Source organism: Fusarium odoratissimum (genome assembly GCF_000260195.1).
Source record: "Fusarium odoratissimum NRRL 54006 unplaced genomic scaffold supercont1.6, whole genome shotgun sequence".
In the NCBI taxonomy this organism is placed as follows: Eukaryota; Fungi; Ascomycota; class Sordariomycetes; order Hypocreales; family Nectriaceae; genus Fusarium; species Fusarium odoratissimum.
Window position 1 is genome coordinate 546,771 of NW_022158692.1, and position 16,816 is coordinate 563,586.

At 49.5% G+C, this 16,816-nt stretch overlaps 8 protein-coding genes across 10 annotated transcripts; 4 read left to right on the plus strand and 4 right to left on the minus strand.

Annotated features, from left to right (window-relative positions):
* Nucleotides 1-50: 50 nt before the first annotated feature.
* On the minus strand, nucleotides 51-2,210 carry FOIG_04809 (uncharacterized protein; the record flags this gene model as incomplete). The annotated part of the gene is made up of 8 exons (XM_031203125.1): nucleotides 51-472; nucleotides 530-677; nucleotides 728-843; nucleotides 904-1,006; nucleotides 1,078-1,409; nucleotides 1,467-1,526; nucleotides 1,666-2,083; nucleotides 2,137-2,210. The coding sequence occupies 8 exons, from the start codon at nucleotides 2,208-2,210 to the stop codon at nucleotides 155-157; spliced, it is 1,569 nt and encodes a 522-aa protein (XP_031066704.1). The 3' UTR covers nucleotides 51-154.
* Nucleotides 2,211-3,065: 855 nt separating this feature from the next.
* Nucleotides 3,066-4,770, plus strand: FOIG_04810 (uncharacterized protein). Its single transcript, XM_031203126.1, has 3 exons — nucleotides 3,066-3,451; nucleotides 3,507-4,014; nucleotides 4,080-4,770. The coding sequence occupies exons 1-3, from the start codon at nucleotides 3,281-3,283 to the stop codon at nucleotides 4,712-4,714; spliced, it is 1,314 nt and encodes a 437-aa protein (XP_031066705.1). The 5' UTR covers nucleotides 3,066-3,280; the 3' UTR covers nucleotides 4,715-4,770.
* Nucleotides 4,771-5,027: 257 nt separating this feature from the next.
* Nucleotides 5,028-7,264, plus strand: FOIG_04811 (uncharacterized protein). 2 transcript variants are annotated; one of them, XM_031203127.1, is made up of 3 exons: nucleotides 5,028-5,480; nucleotides 5,527-5,756; nucleotides 5,802-7,264. In XM_031203127.1, the coding sequence occupies exons 1-3, from the start codon at nucleotides 5,099-5,101 to the stop codon at nucleotides 5,943-5,945; spliced, it is 756 nt and encodes a 251-aa protein (XP_031066706.1). In that variant the 5' UTR covers nucleotides 5,028-5,098; the 3' UTR covers nucleotides 5,946-7,264. The 2 variants fall into 2 exon arrangements, with proteins under 2 accessions (XP_031066706.1, XP_031066707.1); XM_031203128.1 differs by having other exon boundaries at nucleotides 5,051-5,480; nucleotides 5,527-7,262.
* Nucleotides 5,890-7,277, minus strand: FOIG_04812 (uncharacterized protein). Its single transcript, XM_031203129.1, has one exon. It carries the CDS (start codon nucleotides 7,168-7,170, stop codon nucleotides 6,106-6,108), a length of 1,065 nt encoding a protein of 354 aa, XP_031066708.1. The 5' UTR covers nucleotides 7,171-7,277; the 3' UTR covers nucleotides 5,890-6,105.
* A 1,699-nt stretch (nucleotides 7,278-8,976) lies between these two features.
* Nucleotides 8,977-13,691, plus strand: FOIG_04813 (uncharacterized protein). 2 transcript variants are annotated; one of them, XM_031203130.1, is made up of 7 exons: nucleotides 8,977-9,407; nucleotides 9,452-10,555; nucleotides 10,599-11,204; nucleotides 11,248-12,621; nucleotides 12,665-12,739; nucleotides 12,782-13,379; nucleotides 13,477-13,691. In XM_031203130.1, the coding sequence occupies exons 1-6, from the start codon at nucleotides 9,293-9,295 to the stop codon at nucleotides 12,811-12,813; spliced, it is 3,306 nt and encodes a 1,101-aa protein (XP_031066709.1). In that variant the 5' UTR covers nucleotides 8,977-9,292; the 3' UTR covers nucleotides 12,814-13,379; nucleotides 13,477-13,691. The 2 variants fall into 2 exon arrangements, with proteins under 2 accessions (XP_031066709.1, XP_031066710.1); XM_031203131.1 differs by having other exon boundaries at nucleotides 12,665-13,379.
* FOIG_04814 (NADH-ubiquinone oxidoreductase subunit) lies at nucleotides 12,679-13,728 on the minus strand. The gene is made up of 5 exons (XM_031203132.1): nucleotides 13,552-13,728; nucleotides 13,485-13,505; nucleotides 13,418-13,424; nucleotides 13,092-13,371; nucleotides 12,679-13,047 (listed from the first exon to the last, which is right to left on the minus strand). The coding sequence occupies exons 1-5, from the start codon at nucleotides 13,600-13,602 to the stop codon at nucleotides 12,996-12,998; spliced, it is 411 nt and encodes a 136-aa protein (XP_031066711.1). The 5' UTR covers nucleotides 13,603-13,728; the 3' UTR covers nucleotides 12,679-12,995.
* A 6-nt stretch (nucleotides 13,729-13,734) lies between these two features.
* Nucleotides 13,735-15,625, plus strand: FOIG_04815 (phosphatidylserine synthase). Its single transcript, XM_031203133.1, has 3 exons — nucleotides 13,735-14,066; nucleotides 14,112-14,464; nucleotides 14,509-15,625. The coding sequence occupies exons 1-3, from the start codon at nucleotides 13,815-13,817 to the stop codon at nucleotides 15,467-15,469; spliced, it is 1,566 nt and encodes a 521-aa protein (XP_031066712.1). The 5' UTR covers nucleotides 13,735-13,814; the 3' UTR covers nucleotides 15,470-15,625.
* Nucleotides 15,268-16,812, minus strand: FOIG_04816 (uncharacterized protein). Its single transcript, XM_031203134.1, has 3 exons — nucleotides 16,611-16,812; nucleotides 16,449-16,566; nucleotides 15,268-16,404 (listed from the first exon to the last, which is right to left on the minus strand). The coding sequence occupies exons 1-3, from the start codon at nucleotides 16,671-16,673 to the stop codon at nucleotides 15,623-15,625; spliced, it is 963 nt and encodes a 320-aa protein (XP_031066713.1). The 5' UTR covers nucleotides 16,674-16,812; the 3' UTR covers nucleotides 15,268-15,622.
* Nucleotides 16,813-16,816: the final 4 nt, after the last annotated feature.

The window sequence follows — 16,816 nt, forward strand, 5'->3', positions numbered from 1 at the left end:
CTCCTGTATTGACAATCTCCAAAACTACCTAGACCGAATGAAAGACATGACCAGATAAGCCTCGGTATTTATACCAAGATCTGCTTCCACTACGACCAATTGTGTTGACAAACCCTAGGCATAGGGTCTAGGTTTAACGAAAGGCAACCGCTGCTCAAAATTCCCAACTGTGCTCGACCTTCACCGAGCTCTGCTGAACACCACCATAAATCAGCGAGAATCCCATCTCTGCCCCGTCCCATATAAATTCGATCTGCAAAGGGGCTTTCAGATCAGCATTCATGTCGGACTTTAACCCAACATCAACGGTCTTCCAGCTGAGTCGACAGACATCTTGATGGTATTGGCCTGCATTCTGCTGTGTGCGGCAGACACGAATACTGAAAATGTCACCGCTGGCGGGATCCTCGGCCGAGAGAGCTTCTACGGGTATAGGTCGTAGATTAGGGCTGGTGGTGTCAAGGGATTCATTCTGTTTGGGGGATTGTCAGTGAGATATTAATAGTATGAACCTGAAAGAAAAACTAACTTCATGGACGAGCCAGAATATTGAGTTCCCGTGGCTAGCACGCACTCCCCAGCTAGCTCTGACGATTCTGGAGGTTATTAGGACCGGTTGCTGAATCGCCTGTGCTTTGAGAGCCTGGATAACGGCTCCCCAAAACACAGCATTCCAGCTTCATGGCACGGTCAGTTATCTGAGTGTAAGGAAGGGTGGGAGAGTTACCCTTGTCCGCCTGGATAGTCGAGGATGTTGGTGGTGGGAGAAACTCTGTTCACTGTCTGCACAATTTTCTGTCGCAGGTAGCCATTCTGGCCGAAACCTCCAGCCACGATGAGGTGCTGGTGATCTTCATGTTAGTGGGCGGTGCTCAATACGGGCTTTGCAGGCATTTCACTCACCGACACGTCCTTCGAAAGCGAGCTGGAGATTTTCTGCATCTCCATCTCGATCAGGCTTGTGATCTTTCCCACAATGGGGTTAAAGATCGAAGCAAGATCACCACTGAATTTACTGTTAGCATGATGTATATCCGTTGCAGCTCATAAGACACTACACGAGTCTCAGTCACTTACTGGGTGAATGTGATATCGTCTCCTTGGCCAACGGGCATTCTTTTGTGGCGGCTCGCAGCCCACTTGATAGGCAGGTAAATATGCTTGGTAGGGAAGTTGTCATTAAAGCACCCCTTTATATCAAGCTCCCAGTGGTTGTAGACTATGCCGTGAAGATCCTTTTCTGTCAAGGCCTGGAATGCCCGGGGAGAGGTCATCGTCTCGACCTTGTCCTTTAGAAGTTGCAAGAATGCATCGTCGAGAATGCAAGCTCCGGCAAGGATACATTGGCCAGGAAGCACCTCTTTGACACGGAAGGGGCGAACGGAGCATATTTCATAGGCGCCCGTGTCCTTGAGGGGGGATGAGCACCAAACAAGGAAGCTTAGGTAGGGTGACGGAAAACTTACAACGGTACCGCCGCCACAGTCGCAAACGATGGCAACATGTCCAGGTTGAAGTTTGGAGATCTAGGGGCGTGTTAAGCATAAACAGATGACCAAGATTATAGAAAGTCGTTCTTGCTTGTGTCTCTTGTAGGTAGTATGCCGCAGAAAAGAATGCCAGAGCCGCAGCCTCTGGCTCAGCAAGGAATTTGGGAGCCAGTACCACATTCTCATTGAGGATACGTGCTTCATGGAGGGCCTCATTCATCTTTTGACGAGCATTTCTAGGCCAAACCACAGGAACAGTGACTGTTATCTGGATATAAGGGTCGGGGATTCTTTTTTGAAGCTTGTCACGGAAGACATTCCAGATCTTGCTAATGTAATCCGCTGTAGCATTGACGGCTGTGATATTCATAGCTTCCCGGGTATTGTTTAATTTAATAAACTTGGGTGAGTTTCGTACATCCGATGGTAGATCATCACGATGCAGCAGGCTAAGCTTAAACCATTCGATAGGGATTTCAGAGACCTCGATTTTGGTTGGGATTTTCTGCGACTTTTTGCCGTCAACTTCCCACCAGAAGGATGTCGGTCGATCCGGGTTTTGCGTCAATACCGCATACGAAATTCCAGAAAACCTACAGAGTTGAGTGAGCAAAGTGAGTATCAAGAGTTGTGTTGTATGACTTACGTGGTTCCAATATCTAATCCGACAATGACACGGGTTCTGCTCCCGGATTGGGATGAGTTCTCTGAAGTAGCCATATCTCTTTGACCCTTCAATCGATACAGGTTGAAGGAAAGTCAGATGGAAAGTTTCAGCGTCTGACGGACAGGAGATGAGGGAGCTTAAGCTGCGCTGGTATTATGAGTACCCCGGAACAGAAACCTTGCAGGCAGTGCAGCCCATGTATGACTTATCCGATGCATCACAACTTAGACCTTTTGCCCTGCCATGCACGGCAGGCCAGTGAGGATATGATAGGTAACGATACGACTCATCACGCATCTGAGGGGTCATTACAAGGCATCAATAGAATGAAATGTCGGTCAATCCCAATATTTCAGTTGTGGAACAAGGCAGAGGGGGAAAGGGATACTGTGCTGGTCAGTGTATTCCAAAACAGCCACTCATCAGGGCATCCTTAACGGAGACTTGCTTGGATACCCGCCTCATGGCTGGAAGCTACATTAGCTCAGTTACATGTCCTGAGCTACACGTTCAAAACAAGACAATCAAGCCAATGAGAGACGGCATCTGCGATATTGCGAAGGGAAAAGGCCATCATGCGGGAGGCACGGGCTGTGTGAATAGAGATTTGGCGTTTCTTTGTCCAAGATGCCACCAATGAAGAAACAAGTTTCATCACCCCCTCCTAGTACAATAAAAGAAAAAAATGAAAGGTGCATGATTCATCGACAAGCTTGTTACTCACCTCTCTAATGCAGATGATGCTAGTCTCGGGTTGCCTCTTGTCCATGCAGCAGACGATCAACAGAGCGGAAACTATCCCAGCAGAGGCGTTGTTTGTCCAGCCACACGGCCGCTTGTCATACATAGAAACTCACTCCTTTATCTGGCAGTCTGTGGTGCTTGGTTCTGTACTCCTGTGGTCATGTGTTACGGGGATGGGGGGTAGGAAACAAGAGACTGGATTTTGGTGTAAGTCAGCAGGTTGTATTTTCCCCCCCGGAAGGCAATCGACTTTAGACAAGGATGAGTACATAACGTGAAAGGCCGCTCGCACTTTCGAAATCGGTAGCTTTCGAAACAATCCTCCTTTCCCCCAAATTTCTCACACAGCGGCGATCGCGTCTTTCTTTCTTCTCAGAACATGGCTGGCCTTCGAAGATCCAAGCGACTGGAGTCTTGCAATCAACCTGACCAAGACAAAGTCACCAAGATCGCAAGAACGTCAAAAGATCAGGAAAAGGTGGTTCCAGGGAAGAACAAAAAGACGCGAGGGAGCGCCATGGAAGGACCTTCGGACCCAGGGATCGGCAGAGTGAGTAGCCACTTTAAAGCCGTCTATATTCGGTTCTGAACTGACGTTTTCGAAGGCATCGCTGGATAATCCATCGCCAAAAGATGCATCGCCGAACCGTGCATCGGAACAACAGCTGGGCGAAGAAGAAGCAGTGTGGAAAGAAGCACAGCAAAAGGAAGGACAGGCCAGCGCTGAATTAGCTAAGAGTCAATTCAAGAACATGGATGAGGGTCTTGAAGACTTCCGGCGGGCTCTTCAGTTGCAGGTTGGTTTAGGGTACCAACAAGGTTACCTTTTCAAGATATGGGACCAGCTTCATAGTCGCATTATGAAGATCTCAGAGGTAGCTGGTTTCAAGGATCTTCCCTGGGATAGTCTTGACGAGGCCACTCAGCAAAAGTTCATTGGATATTCGCCTCATGCCCAACAGCTCTTTGAGACACCTCTCATACGTCAGTTTATGTTTGCACGTTGGATCTGGGAGATCATTGATGAGAACTTTTTGTCTAGAAAGAGTCAGGACATTGAGTGGACGTCGCCGTATTGGGAAGCTCAAGCCACGATGGAGCGCATCTTACGAGGTAAGATGAAAAAAAAAGAGATGAAAAAAAAGTCCTTTAATTCGTGGGACTGACCTTGACCATAGAGAAAAACTTCTGTTACGACGAGGAAACACGGAGTTTCCAGTATCCCAACTGGCGATACACAACAATCGAGCTCTATTACTCCATTGAAGAAGTGGGCCAATTTGAAAAGAGGATTGAGCCGGGATGCGTGGTCAAGATCCTGGAGAAAGCGCTTGGCCAATACTTCCCTGAGAATCCTGACCCCTTCTGTAAAAAGATGCTCTCACTTCTCACAGAAACGGTTGTCAATTTCGAGTTGAAGTTCGACTGCGGTCGCCAGACTCTTCGAAATGTCTTTCATGACCCCAAGACCAAGGAGGCATATGGATTTCCATTTTCAGCCAGAGTCGAGGGATTCCACGCTGGAAACGTGATGCAATCAGCTGGCGGCGACGACGATGCTACATACGATGGTCGGCCTGTCGATCTGGTTGTGTCGCCTATGCTGGTGTTTTATGGGGATCAAGATGGATATGATTACCACGTTGCGACTGTCGCATTTCCTATGCGAGTGTGTGTTGGATACCGTGACGGCTTTGACCAGGACGAGGTGACTGAGACGGAGGGGGACGGAGAAGAGGAGGTGAAGATGATCAAGGATAAAGAGGGCGGTAAGGAGGATGAGGATGAGACGAAGATCGAGGACGAGGAGTAAGTACAGAGGAGCTCCCGCACTGGAAATCTGATTTGGGCGGGAATTTTCGATCTGAGCCTGTATTCCTCTGGGTACCTGATTGTATGTAGAAAGTCATTTGCTTTAGATTATTGGCTTGTTCATTTCTATCTTAATCGTATTTTTGACAAGAGATAAAATGGCGTGTAGCCTGATGTTCCTAGCGGAAAAAAGTGAAGCTCCAGATCATCCATCTTGGCGTAAACTTGGTGTTGATAAAGGTGGGGTCACAGCGGTGTCACTTTCCTTCACGTGACCTCGAGAAAATGTTCGCGGCCAAGCTTCACATTTAGCCCCATCTCGATAGTGAACATCAGATGCAATTCGAGCCTTGACCCCCAGCCCGGCTCGTCCCAATTCATCACCATGGCCCTCCAACCCTGCCGTTCCGGCCTCTGGCGGAGTAGGCATGCCGCCCGCACCCTCATGCCTTGCGTGCGCACCTACGCTACCGACTCGACACCCGAATCCTTCAGGACCAAGACACCGTCTTCCTCTGGTGTCGTGCCACGATGGAGCCAGACGCCTGCCGCTATGAAGGCGCCTCTGCAACTCGACTGGGCAAAGAATCCTCAGAACAAGGTCTGGACTGTCAACAACGATCCCAAGAAGCTGGACGAGGTGTACGAGCGCCTACTGGGTCCTGGAGGCAGCAAACTTCTGCCCGAGGAGCTCAAGTGGTTGGCTGTTACGCACAAGAGCTTTGATCAGGGACGAAGAGGATTCAACGACCGATTGGCGCTTCTAGGTGGGTGGGACGAGGGATGAATGTTGGTCTATGCTGACTCTACCAGGACGAATGACTCTTGTCATGGAGACGACAAAGACAATTGTTGCCCAAAGTCCAATGGGAACACCGAATTTCGACGACGGATTTGACCGCCAGCCATTCGTGCATCCAAATTTGCAATCGGTAGACAATCTCTCCATCAAAGGACCCAAGGACGTTGTCGGCAAGGAGAGACTATCTGGCTTGGCAGCTGAAGTGGGATTGATCGATGTTGTGCGGTGGAAGCCCAAACAGGTACATACATCTGCTGTCCGCGGTAACTCGACTAACGTGCAGTAGGTGCAAAAGCTCCGAGCTTCAGGTGCCGATGTCGTGCTCAACGGTGCCATCATGGCCATCATTGGTGCCATCACATTACAGCATGGAGCAGTAGTGGCATCACAGGTTATCAGAGAGAGGATATTGTCAAGACTACAGGATTGAGCATGGTGAGTGGGTTAATCTGTATCATATCTGTACCATAAGAAAGGTCTGGACCTGTACATGACAGTCTTGCAAGCTGTAAAGATACTCGAGTCTATTGATCAGTCATGAAGCATGTCTATAGGAATTAGGGCTATAAAAGTAACGTCAGGGTATCAAATCATTGCAACAAAGGCGTCTCCTCATCTGCTGTTTGAGCATCCTCTCCATTGTCTTCCTCGTTGTCGTGATGAATGAGCTTCTCTCGGTATATCCACCCAACGCACGTTCCAGCGCCAGGTCCAACTACAATGGAAGTGATGATTGTTGTCAAAGGAACGCGCCACCCAACCTCCACCAACATCCAGTACAGAACGGTCCAGAAGATGAACTGGGCGTTGACTTCAATAAAGACAATGATTGATCTCGTCATTTCTTTGCGGTCGTCGGGTCGAGTCAAGCTCCAGATGAAAGAAACATGAGCCAGAACCGAGCAGATCAAGGGCAGTATGTAAACAAACAACAGAGACCACCGATTGGATGCGAGATGGACGAGTGTTGGGTCAACTCTCCTCAGAGCAGCGATAGTGTGACGAATAATCTGGCGAATGATTTCGACATAGATCGGGAAGAAGAGCCAGATGCCGATCGTCTCGGGAGTTGTATAGAACAGCATAAGAAAAGACGGAAGAAAGTAACCAAGCGCTACACTGATAGGAATAGCCACGAGTTCACTATCAGGAAGATGACGACTCGTAAAGATCTGATGCGCATCGCCACCCTCATCTCTCCTCTGTGCATTCAAAACACTTCTCGCGCGATGCAGAAACGCAGGAATAATAACAAGCTCCCAGACGACAGCACCACCCACAAGATCAAACACCAACCATGGACCAGTAGGATACGCGATGAGAACATTCGGCGCATTGCAGATACGCGCTGATTCAACGGTGCTCACTGTCAAGAGACCGCCGATAAAGGCCAACACAACGCCCATAACAGCGCGGCTGCGCAATGAGTGAAGCGCGGCGCGGAAGAAGCTGATCAGATAGCATAGAGGTGTGCCGAGACCTGGAATGCGACTAACACCAGGAAGGCGGGCGTGAGAGTGGCATTGGGACCAGAGAAGAGCAAAGTTGACATCTGAGTGGAGGAAGAGAGTGACGATGGTTGCTGCGGCTAGGAGGATTGGGGGGATGATTAGGGAGCGATATGAGAAGTGGTGAATAGGAGCTTTCCGAGGCATGTTGATCGTTTGTGTTGGATTAGTGATGATGAGAAGAAAACTGCTGTTAAAGTCTTATTATGAGTTGGGTGATTATTATGGTCATGTGGAAGAGGCTCTCGTGATTAAATTACATGACCATTTTTGGTGTTGAGGTCCACACCATTACACCAACGTTAGGCTTAATGGGGAAATATGGGCAGCAACTTGGCGAATCGTTATCAGATGTTGACCCATGCAACCAGGTATTCATTCACTTATGATGAGATGAGAAAAATATGGCTTTAAGTCTTTCATCAATACCATCTCCTGGTTCTAATGAATGTGATACATTGCAACGACTCGAGCAAAAGTGAAGCAGCGGATGTGAGAAATAAGTAACTTTTCCTACGTTGAATAAATCTTCAGAGCAAAAGGTGCAACTCTTTTTGGCTCATTTTCTACAGCATTGTGGATGTGATGAGCCTTCATCTCAACACCATTCTCAGGCTCAATACAGAACAAGATTAAGCTGAGATTAAAGGTATAATATTATACAAACTGATATAATAAATAAGGATATATGTATTACTCTCTTGGTCTTGATACCCTTATTAGGCGTGAACCGTCATAGTGCTCTCAGTGAAAACGTTCATCTCAGTTCTCACCATATTACCATTCAAAACAGTAATCGGGTGGGCAGGCTCCCTTTGACGGATCCTATCGAATGTAGTTGTTGCTTAAAAATGTTTCTGATTTAAATCCATCGGGAATCTAAGCGATCTTAATCGGGATGTGCCTCTCTTTGGCAAGGTACATGTGAAGTGCTACCCTGGGTCTCTCTGAAAATCCATACATCCTTAGAATTCTTGCTATGCTTCACAGGACAGCTGTATACAGGCAGTAATCAAGCAGTAATCAAGCACGTTTCTTCAGTCAAGTCATGCAATATTTGCATCTCTGCAGTTTGTAGACCTTCAGGGTATTCGTGACCATCCGTCACTGAAGTCACGCATTTAGCGCTAGATCTTTGTTTGGAGACTGAGAAGAGGTGCGCAACTTAAGTTTAACCATCCTAGAAAGAATTTGTGTTCGTACACCGGATGCTTCTCGTTGCTCAATGCTCTTATCAGCCAGCTCTGATACTGTGATCTGCGTAACGTGTATAGCTTTGGATGAGCTACAATAAGTTTCAAGCCGCGAGTCAAATTGTCTCCTATAATACAAAATGGCTACATCAGAGAGAAAACGACTGAAAAAGTATGGACTGGGCTGAGTTTTGTTGACGATGAGTTGGCCTTGATCGGCTTTAGTCGACATTTACGAGGACGCGCTCTTGAGCGAGAAGACCTCATGAGCGTAACTGGACTCAAGATTCTGAACGCACGCTCACAAGAGGGGTTTCTTCAAGGGCCTGGTGCAGCTGTATAGACCGAGTCCTGTATGCAAGTACACCAAGCATCTTGAGATCACCCGGTTCACAGCAAATGACAATGGGTTCTTCTCTTCCTGGTACTACCAACAGACCAGCCTGCCGATGGATAAGCCGCATGAAACGTACCCCACGTCAAATACATCATACATCATGATCTCGGCCCATCTTTGACCGTTTCACGCCCGGATTTCAACGTCCGAGGAGGGGAGACCATCTGGATTTGGAGCCAAGCGTCTCGGCAAGACTCATCAGGCAGGTCCGTAGCCACAAACTCATCTGACTGGATGCACAACATGTCGCTACTTAAATTCTCCCGAAGCTCCCGCTGGTAAATAGTCTATGATTCGATGATACCCTGCATCGTTTGATGCTTCTCCGCAGCTGCGGCCCCTCCCCCAGGTTTTAGCGGCAGCAGTGGACCAAGCCCCTCTTCCCGGGGCGGCTAATAGAACCCCGGGAGAAACTGTAGGGTCCAAGGAAGCTCCAGTGGTGGGCTGCGGGAGCTGGAGGAACGGGGGGTACCCGACAACCTAACACATGACACAGAGACAATAACGCAACCCCTCGATTGTTTTGTCTTGTTTTTATTCCCTCTCTTTTGGAATTCCTCACGTTTGACTGTTTTGTCGCTTTTTGGATACACAGGCCTCAAGAGTTCGGCACTTGAGGTGACGGAGCTAAGCGATCCACTCGTTCCGGTCTCGCAATCGCTCTCATGATTCTTTAATCATGGCAACCCAAATGCTTCGCCCGCTGGCCTCGTCCGCGGTTCCAGCGTCAGCTTCCGAGCTGTGCGCCTCGTCCTTCTTTCTACAGAAGCAATTGAAAGGGTATCGAGTTCAAGGTAGGTTTTGTCTGCCATTGAAGCTCATAGCTAATAAACTTCAGATGTCCTCTCTCGTCGCAAGCAATGGCACAGCACCTTGAGAGCTTCGCCTCGACAGCATGCTCTTGTCGCAGACGTCTCCAAGCCCCTCGCATTGATCCGCCATGCTTCTGCGCCTCCTCGCAAATATTCCACCGTGGTCCTTCCCAAGACAACTCCCTATGATCATCTTGTCGTTGGTGTTCCAACCGAGATCTTCCCTGGAGAGCGCCGTGTAGCTCTTACGCCTGCCAATGTTGCACTCCTTAAGAAAAAGGGCTTCAAGCAGGTTCTTGTTGAACGTGGTGCTGGTACATCTGCTGATTTCCTCGATGCCGCCTATGAAAAGGCCGGCGTAACTCTTGTCAATGGTCCCAAGGAAGTCTGGTCCAACTCAGACATTGTTCTCAAAGTTCGTGGTCCTGGTCTTGAAGAGGTTGAGTCCATGAAAGAAGGCCAAACCATCATTTCATTCCTCCAGCCCGCTCAGAACAAAGAACTCGTCGAAAAGATTGCCGCTAGAAAAGCTACCAGTTTCGCCATGGACATGATTCCCCGTATCTCTCGAGCTCAGGTCTTTGATGCCCTCAGCAGTATGGCCAACATTGCCGGTTACAAGGCTGTTCTCGAAGCGTCCAATGTCTTTGGCAGATTCCTCACTGGTCAAGTCACTGCTGCTGGAAAGATTCCTCCCTGCAAGGTTTTGGTTATTGGTGCTGGCGTTGCTGGCTTGAGTACTATTGCTACTGCTCGTCGTATGGGTGCCATTGTCCGTGGTTTCGATACTCGATCTGCTGCTCGCGAACAGGTTCAATCTCTTGGAGCCGAATTCATCGAAGTCGAACTCCAGGAGGATGGATCTGGAGCTGGTGGATACGCTAAGGAAATGAGCAAGGAATTTATCGAAGCTGAAATGAAGCTGTTTAAAGACCAAGCCCAGGAAGTCGACATCATCATCACCACTGCATTGATCCCTGGAAAGCCTGCCCCGAAACTGCTCAAGAACGATATCCTCGATGTTATGAAACCTGGAAGTGTCATTGTCGATCTGGCTGCTGAAGCTGGAGGCAACTGTGAAGCTACCAAGAAGGGTGAATTGGCCGTTTACAACGATGTCAAGATTATTGGTATGCACACTCCCCTTGCTTGGGGAATCTACTGACATTTTAGGATACACTGATCTTCCCTCTCGTCTGCCAACTCAGTCCTCGACTCTCTACTCCAACAACATCACCAAGTTCCTGCTCTCAATGGCCCCTGAACCCAAGGCTTTCGGCATTGATCTATCAGATGAAGTCGTCCGAGGTGCAATCGTTACCCAAGAAGGAGATATTCTGCCACCCGCCCCTCGCGCAGCACCTCCTCCTCCACCCGTAAAGGCCGAGACAGCCGAAGTGACCCCTGAACCTGTAGCTCTGACTCCCTGGCAAAAGAAGACTCGTGAAGTTGCTGGTGTCACCGCTGGTATGGGTAGTATCTTGGCTCTTGGAAAATGGACCAGCCCTCTTCTCATGTCGAACGCTTTTACATTTGCTCTGGCTAGTCTTATTGGATATCGTGCTGTCTGGGGTGTTGCTCCTGCGCTTCACTCTCCTCTGATGAGTGTCACCAACGCTATTTCCGGTATGGTCGGTATTGGTGGTTTATTCATTCTTGGAGGTGGATTTCTGCCCGAGACTATTCCTCAAGCTTTTGGTGCCCTGAGTGTTTTGCTGGCTTTCGTCAATGTTGGAGGTGGTTTCGTAATCACCAAGCGTATGCTGGATATGTTCAAGCGTGAGTTGTCCGATCTTTAACTCGACCCAGCTAACAGGAATAGGACCTACCGACCCCCCCGAGTACCCCTGGCTCTATGCAATTCCTGCTGTTGTTTGTGGTGGTGGATTCGTGGCTGCTGCATCAACTGGTGCTGCTGGTCTTGTTCAAGCCGGTTATCTTGTCAGCTCTGTTCTCTGCATTGGTTCCATCTCCAGTCTTGCTTCCCAAGCCACTGCTCGCATGGGTAATGCTCTTGGTATTCTTGGTGTCGGTACAGGTGTGTTGGCCAGTTTGCTCGCTGCTGGCTTTACCCCTGAAGTCCTCACTCAGTTTGGTGGTCTTGCCGCACTCGGTACCATCGCTGGTATGCTCATTGGAAAGCGAATCACTCCTACCGATCTCCCTCAGACTGTCGCCGCTCTTCACTCTGTGGTTGGTCTTGCTGCCGTCTTGACCAGTATCGGTAGTGTCATGGCAGACGTGATGGATCCGTCAACTCTCCACCTCGTTACAGCCTACCTTGGTGTCGTTATCGGTGGCATCACGTTTACCGGATCCATCGTCGCGTTCCTCAAGCTCGCCGGCAAGATGACGTCTAAGCCAAAGATCCTGCCTGGACGACATATCATCAACTCAGGATTACTCGCAAGCAACGCAGCCACCATGGGAGCTTTCATCACAATGGCCCCAGGAAGCCCCTTGATTGCAGCGGGAGCACTTGCTGGAAGTACTGTTTTGAGCTTCATCAAGGGATACACCACCACATCTGCCATTGGAGGTGCTGACATGCCCGTCGTCATCACTGTTTTGAACGCATACAGTGGCTTTGCTCTTGTCGCCGAGGGTTTCATGCTTGAGAACCCCCTTCTTACCACTGTTGGAGCCTTGATCGGTGTATCCGGTTCAATTCTATCGTACATCATGTGCGTCGCCATGAACAGATCACTGACAAACGTTCTCTTTGGAGGTCTGGGCACGCCAACTGCTGTACAAGAGTTTAAACCTCAGGGAGAAGTTACCCAGACTTCTGTAGATGACCTTGCTGATGCACTTCTCAACTCTGAAAAGGTCATTCTCATTGTTGGATACGGTATGGCTGTTGCAAAGGCTCAATACGCCATCTCAGACATTGTTCAGACTCTTCGATCCAAGGGTATCACTGTCCGTTTCGCTATTCACCCTGTCGCAGGCCGCATGCCTGGTCAGTGCAACGTTCTTCTCGCTGAAGCCAGTGTGCCATATGACATCGTCCTGGAAATGGACGAGATCAACGACGACTTTCCCGAGACTGACCTGGCCGTCGTCATCGGCGCCAACGATACCGTCAACCCTATTGCTCTGGAAAAGGGCAGCTCTATTGAGGGTATGCCTGTGCTGCATGCCTGGAAAGCCAAGCAGGTTGTCGTCATGAAGAGAGGCATGGCCAGTGGTTATGGTAAGTCGCCCGTCCCCTATCCGAATGCGGCTAACAGGAGCAGCTGATGTTCCAAACCCCATGTTTTACATGCCCAACGCAAAGATGTTGTTTGGAGATGCTAGAGTGACGTGTGAAGGTTAGTAATGCGTCCAGTTTCCAAACTCAGCTGACATTTTAGCTATCAAATCTGCAATCGAAGCAAAGTCGTAGATCGTGAGGATTTCCTATGTAGTTCGTATAAGAGAAGAATCTGAAAGACCATACATAGAGTGCACATTTTCTAGATCTTATACCATGTTCAGCTGTAGAAATAGCAGCTCATCTGAATTCAATGCCCTTGGGTTTCTCGATTGAACCTCTACGCAAATTTATGTACACTTGACCACTCATCCTCATGCCCGAGGCGCCGCCACAGGCTCCCATGCTGAGATCTTGGACTTGGAACTAAAACGGTCAGAATTTTGCCTCCTACGAAATGCGTAACATACGTGTTGTAAGTCTTGAAAGCGCCACGGGTCTGGGTAAAGTTGGGGATGGCGCGTGACGGCTCAAAGGCTCGGACACCAACTTGTAGTAGAGGATCCTCGGTAGGAGGCTTGTCGACGCTGTAGCTGATCCAGGCGTGCCATCCGGGCTCAATGTGAGCGGCGTCGTAATCGTGCTTGGCGTACTCGACCCAGCGTGTTCGGAGGGGGAGTTCCTCGTTGTTCTCGAAGAACTTGTTGCCGGCGCGATCGGTGCCAATCAGACGACCAGCCTTGGTGTCACCTGCGGATGTCAGTGGACGATTGGGCGGATAACAGAGGGAGCGTACCGATGTACTACTCGTGAGAAACAGGCATCGTTAGCCAGAGTCGAGGATCGTTCGGTCAGGTACATACCAGCATCTGGACAAAGTAGTCCTGCTCGAGTTAGCATTGGCTCGTTGACGGTTGATGGCAGACATACCTTGATTCCAACCTTTCGCAGGTTGGACAATGTTCGTGAGATTGTCGACATGATGGCGGTTGAGCGACAATTGACCTCAGCGGGATGGTTGTTGATAGCTCGTCAATGATGGGAGGTTTGAAGATTACCGCGGATCAACCTCGGCAGATTGGGTTTGTGACGGCATGGGTACGTACCTTGAAGCTCAACCAGAAATTCTAGCGATTTACGGATACAAGCAATTTTAATAGAACGAGCTTCAATTGAGCTTTAGACGATTCGAGATGCTCACTCGGAGCTGTGCGCGATGCACTACGAGGCTGCGTGCCGCAAGTTTCAAGCCCAGTGTTCCCAGCGCACGAGTCCAGACCAGACAATATGCGATGCCAGCTGGGAATACTCCTCCAAGTGTGAATAGCGTTGGGGCTTTGGCTCCTTTCGTTACTGAATTGGATCGACTGGCACCGAGTTTCGATGTTCGAGGGGAACAGATTCAGATTATTCGTACACCAGCAGAGTTTTACGAGACGCTCAAGGTTGGACTTCCGCCGATACGGAAATGACAGGGCTGATTGGTTTAGGATCGGATACGAAAAGCACAAAGACGGATCTTCTTATCGACGCTGTACATTGGAAAATCGGAAAAGGAACTTATCGAAACGTTGCAGGAGGCGTTGAGGAAGAATCCGGATGTGAAATTGAGTATTCTTACAGATGCGCTACGCGGAACGAGAGAGGCGCCTAATCCATCAAGTGCATCGTTACTTGCACCCCTGGTCGAAGAGTTTGGAGCAGACCGTGTGGAAATTCGAATGTACCACACGCCGAACCTCACTGGATTGAGGAAACAGTATATCCCCAAGAGGATAAATGAGGGTTGGGGACTTCAGCATATGAAGCTTTATGGAGTTGACGATGAGATCATCATGTCTGGGTATGTCTAGAAGGTCTCCGTGATGAGAAATACTGACTTTTCAGGGCAAACTTGTCAACTGACTACTTTACCAACCGTCAAGATAGATATCATCTTTTTGCCTCAAAGGAGGTGACTGATCACTTTTGGAAGATCCATTCAGGGGTTACATCCTTCAGCTTCTTGGTTCAACCTTCAACTGAACCAGCGGGCTTCACACTCTCGTGGCCAGAGAACAACTCTGCCCCCTCACCGCTAGAGAAGCCCCAGTCTTTCATCAAGAGCACTACATCGACGCTCCAGACTCTGTTACATCCGACGTCAAAGCCTGAGAATGACATTTCTGATACAAGAGTTTACATGCTTGGGCAGATGTCCCAGGTCATGAAACCCGACACCTCAACTGAACTCCCCGTCATCACACACATCCTCAAGACTCTCGCCCTCCCCGCATACCGCGAGTCTTCGTGGACCTTTACAGCAGGTTACTTCAACCCCGCTCCCTCTCTGACTAAACTCCTCCTCAATACTGCCTCTACCTCCAACACCGTCATTACAGCTTCTCCTGAAGCAAACGGTTTCTACAAGTCGAAAGGCGTCTCGGGTCTCCTCCCTGATGCCTACACTCTCCTCGCCCGCCGTTTCGTTCATCGCGTACATCACGAAGGCCGTGACAACGATATCACCTTGAAGGAATGGCGTTATGGCGTCGTTGGTCAGCCTGGTGGATGGACATATCACGCCAAGGGACTCTGGGTGACGATGCCAGGTGACAAGAACCCCGCTATGAGTATTATTGGAAGTTCCAACTATACCAAACGAAGCTACTCTCATGATCTTGAAGCTGGTGCTCTGATCGTAACCCGCGATGAAGGACTGAAGGGGAGACTTGGAGAGGAGCAGCTATGGTTGCAGGAACATGCTACCAAGGCAACGCGAGATGACTTTGCTCGCACTGAACGAAGAGTTGGACTCAAAGTCAGAGTTGCCATGTGGATTGTTTCGCTTGTGGGCGGAGCCTTGTAATACTGCAGTGTATGATAGTGTACTCATAGATGACCAAATCTAACGATACCCAAGCAACGATATTATAACTTGACAAGATTAGCTTTCATAAGAATATTCACTGAGGATTGCGACAGTTGGTTGTATACAAAATAATACAGATAGTTTACACGCTCATGCCCTAATCACTGGTGTCCCTAGCTTGGGCCCTCCCTTGACCAGGCCTTGCATAACAACTCTGCTCACCAAGTCGCTCTGGTGCTTCTTGATCATCTCTTTGAGCACACTTCGTTCCAAAACCACCTTGCCTGTCTCCAAAAGGTCCTTGACATCGACATCCTCTAGATCGAGTGCTCTACCCTCCCAAGGGAGCTGCTCCATGGCGCCGAAGAGAGCTTCACGTCGGTTTCCAGTGACGAAAAGAGTTCGACCGCTAGCACGGCCCAGATCAAGGTTACCCAGCACTCCAGTCATGTATCGCTTGAGATACGCCTCCTTCAGTCCATCCTTGAGATACTTTCCAGCAACGAGCTCGTAATCAGTCGGCAACACAAGATCCATACCATCCTCACACACGATGAGATCGCCTTTTCGGTAACGGTAGCTCAGAGCTGTGCGCCATGCCTTGTCGTACACCTTTCGGGTAAGGCTGGTGCCGAAGTCGCGGGGATGAGGTCCGAATGTCTTTCCACCACCGCGGTTCACGGGACTTTGCTTGGTTCCCATACGAGCTCGACCAGTTCCCTTTTGAGGACGCATCTTTCGGTGGGAGCCGTGGACATCGTAACGGGTTTTGGAAGAGGCGGTTCCTTGGCGGGTGTTGTCACCTTCGTAGACGACGGCGAGATGGAGAAGATCGCGGCGGAGAGGGAGGTAAAGGTGGTTGACGTCCCATCGTTCGAGAGAAGTCGGTTCCAACGAGGGAAAGGCGTGGACTGTGACGGGAACGGTTGTGACTGCAATGGTCAGTGAGTTTATTGACGGTGGACGGGTGTCGTACTGGGCTTCCATGATTCGAGAATGCCTTGGGGGGTATTCGGAGATTTATTCTCTGCAGTTTGCTTCGGAGAGACTTCTGTAGCCATTGACCTTGTGAAGGCCTTGTTGAGTGTCGCCGGCTTCATCTGTTAGCATTGAAGCGATTTGCAGTCTCTTCACATACCTTGGCAGACACCCGCAGGGCACCCATGGCCTCAGCCAGGCACCCAATTCCCTTGCCAGCCATGATATCAATTCCCTGACCGCCGTCGATAGGGAGATTCTGCTGTGATCAGGGACAGTAGTTCGCTGAATCTGGTGTTGAGGCTTCGAAAACCGTGATGCGATACTGCAGAAAAGTGGATCGGCAACATCCTCCGATCCCCGAGT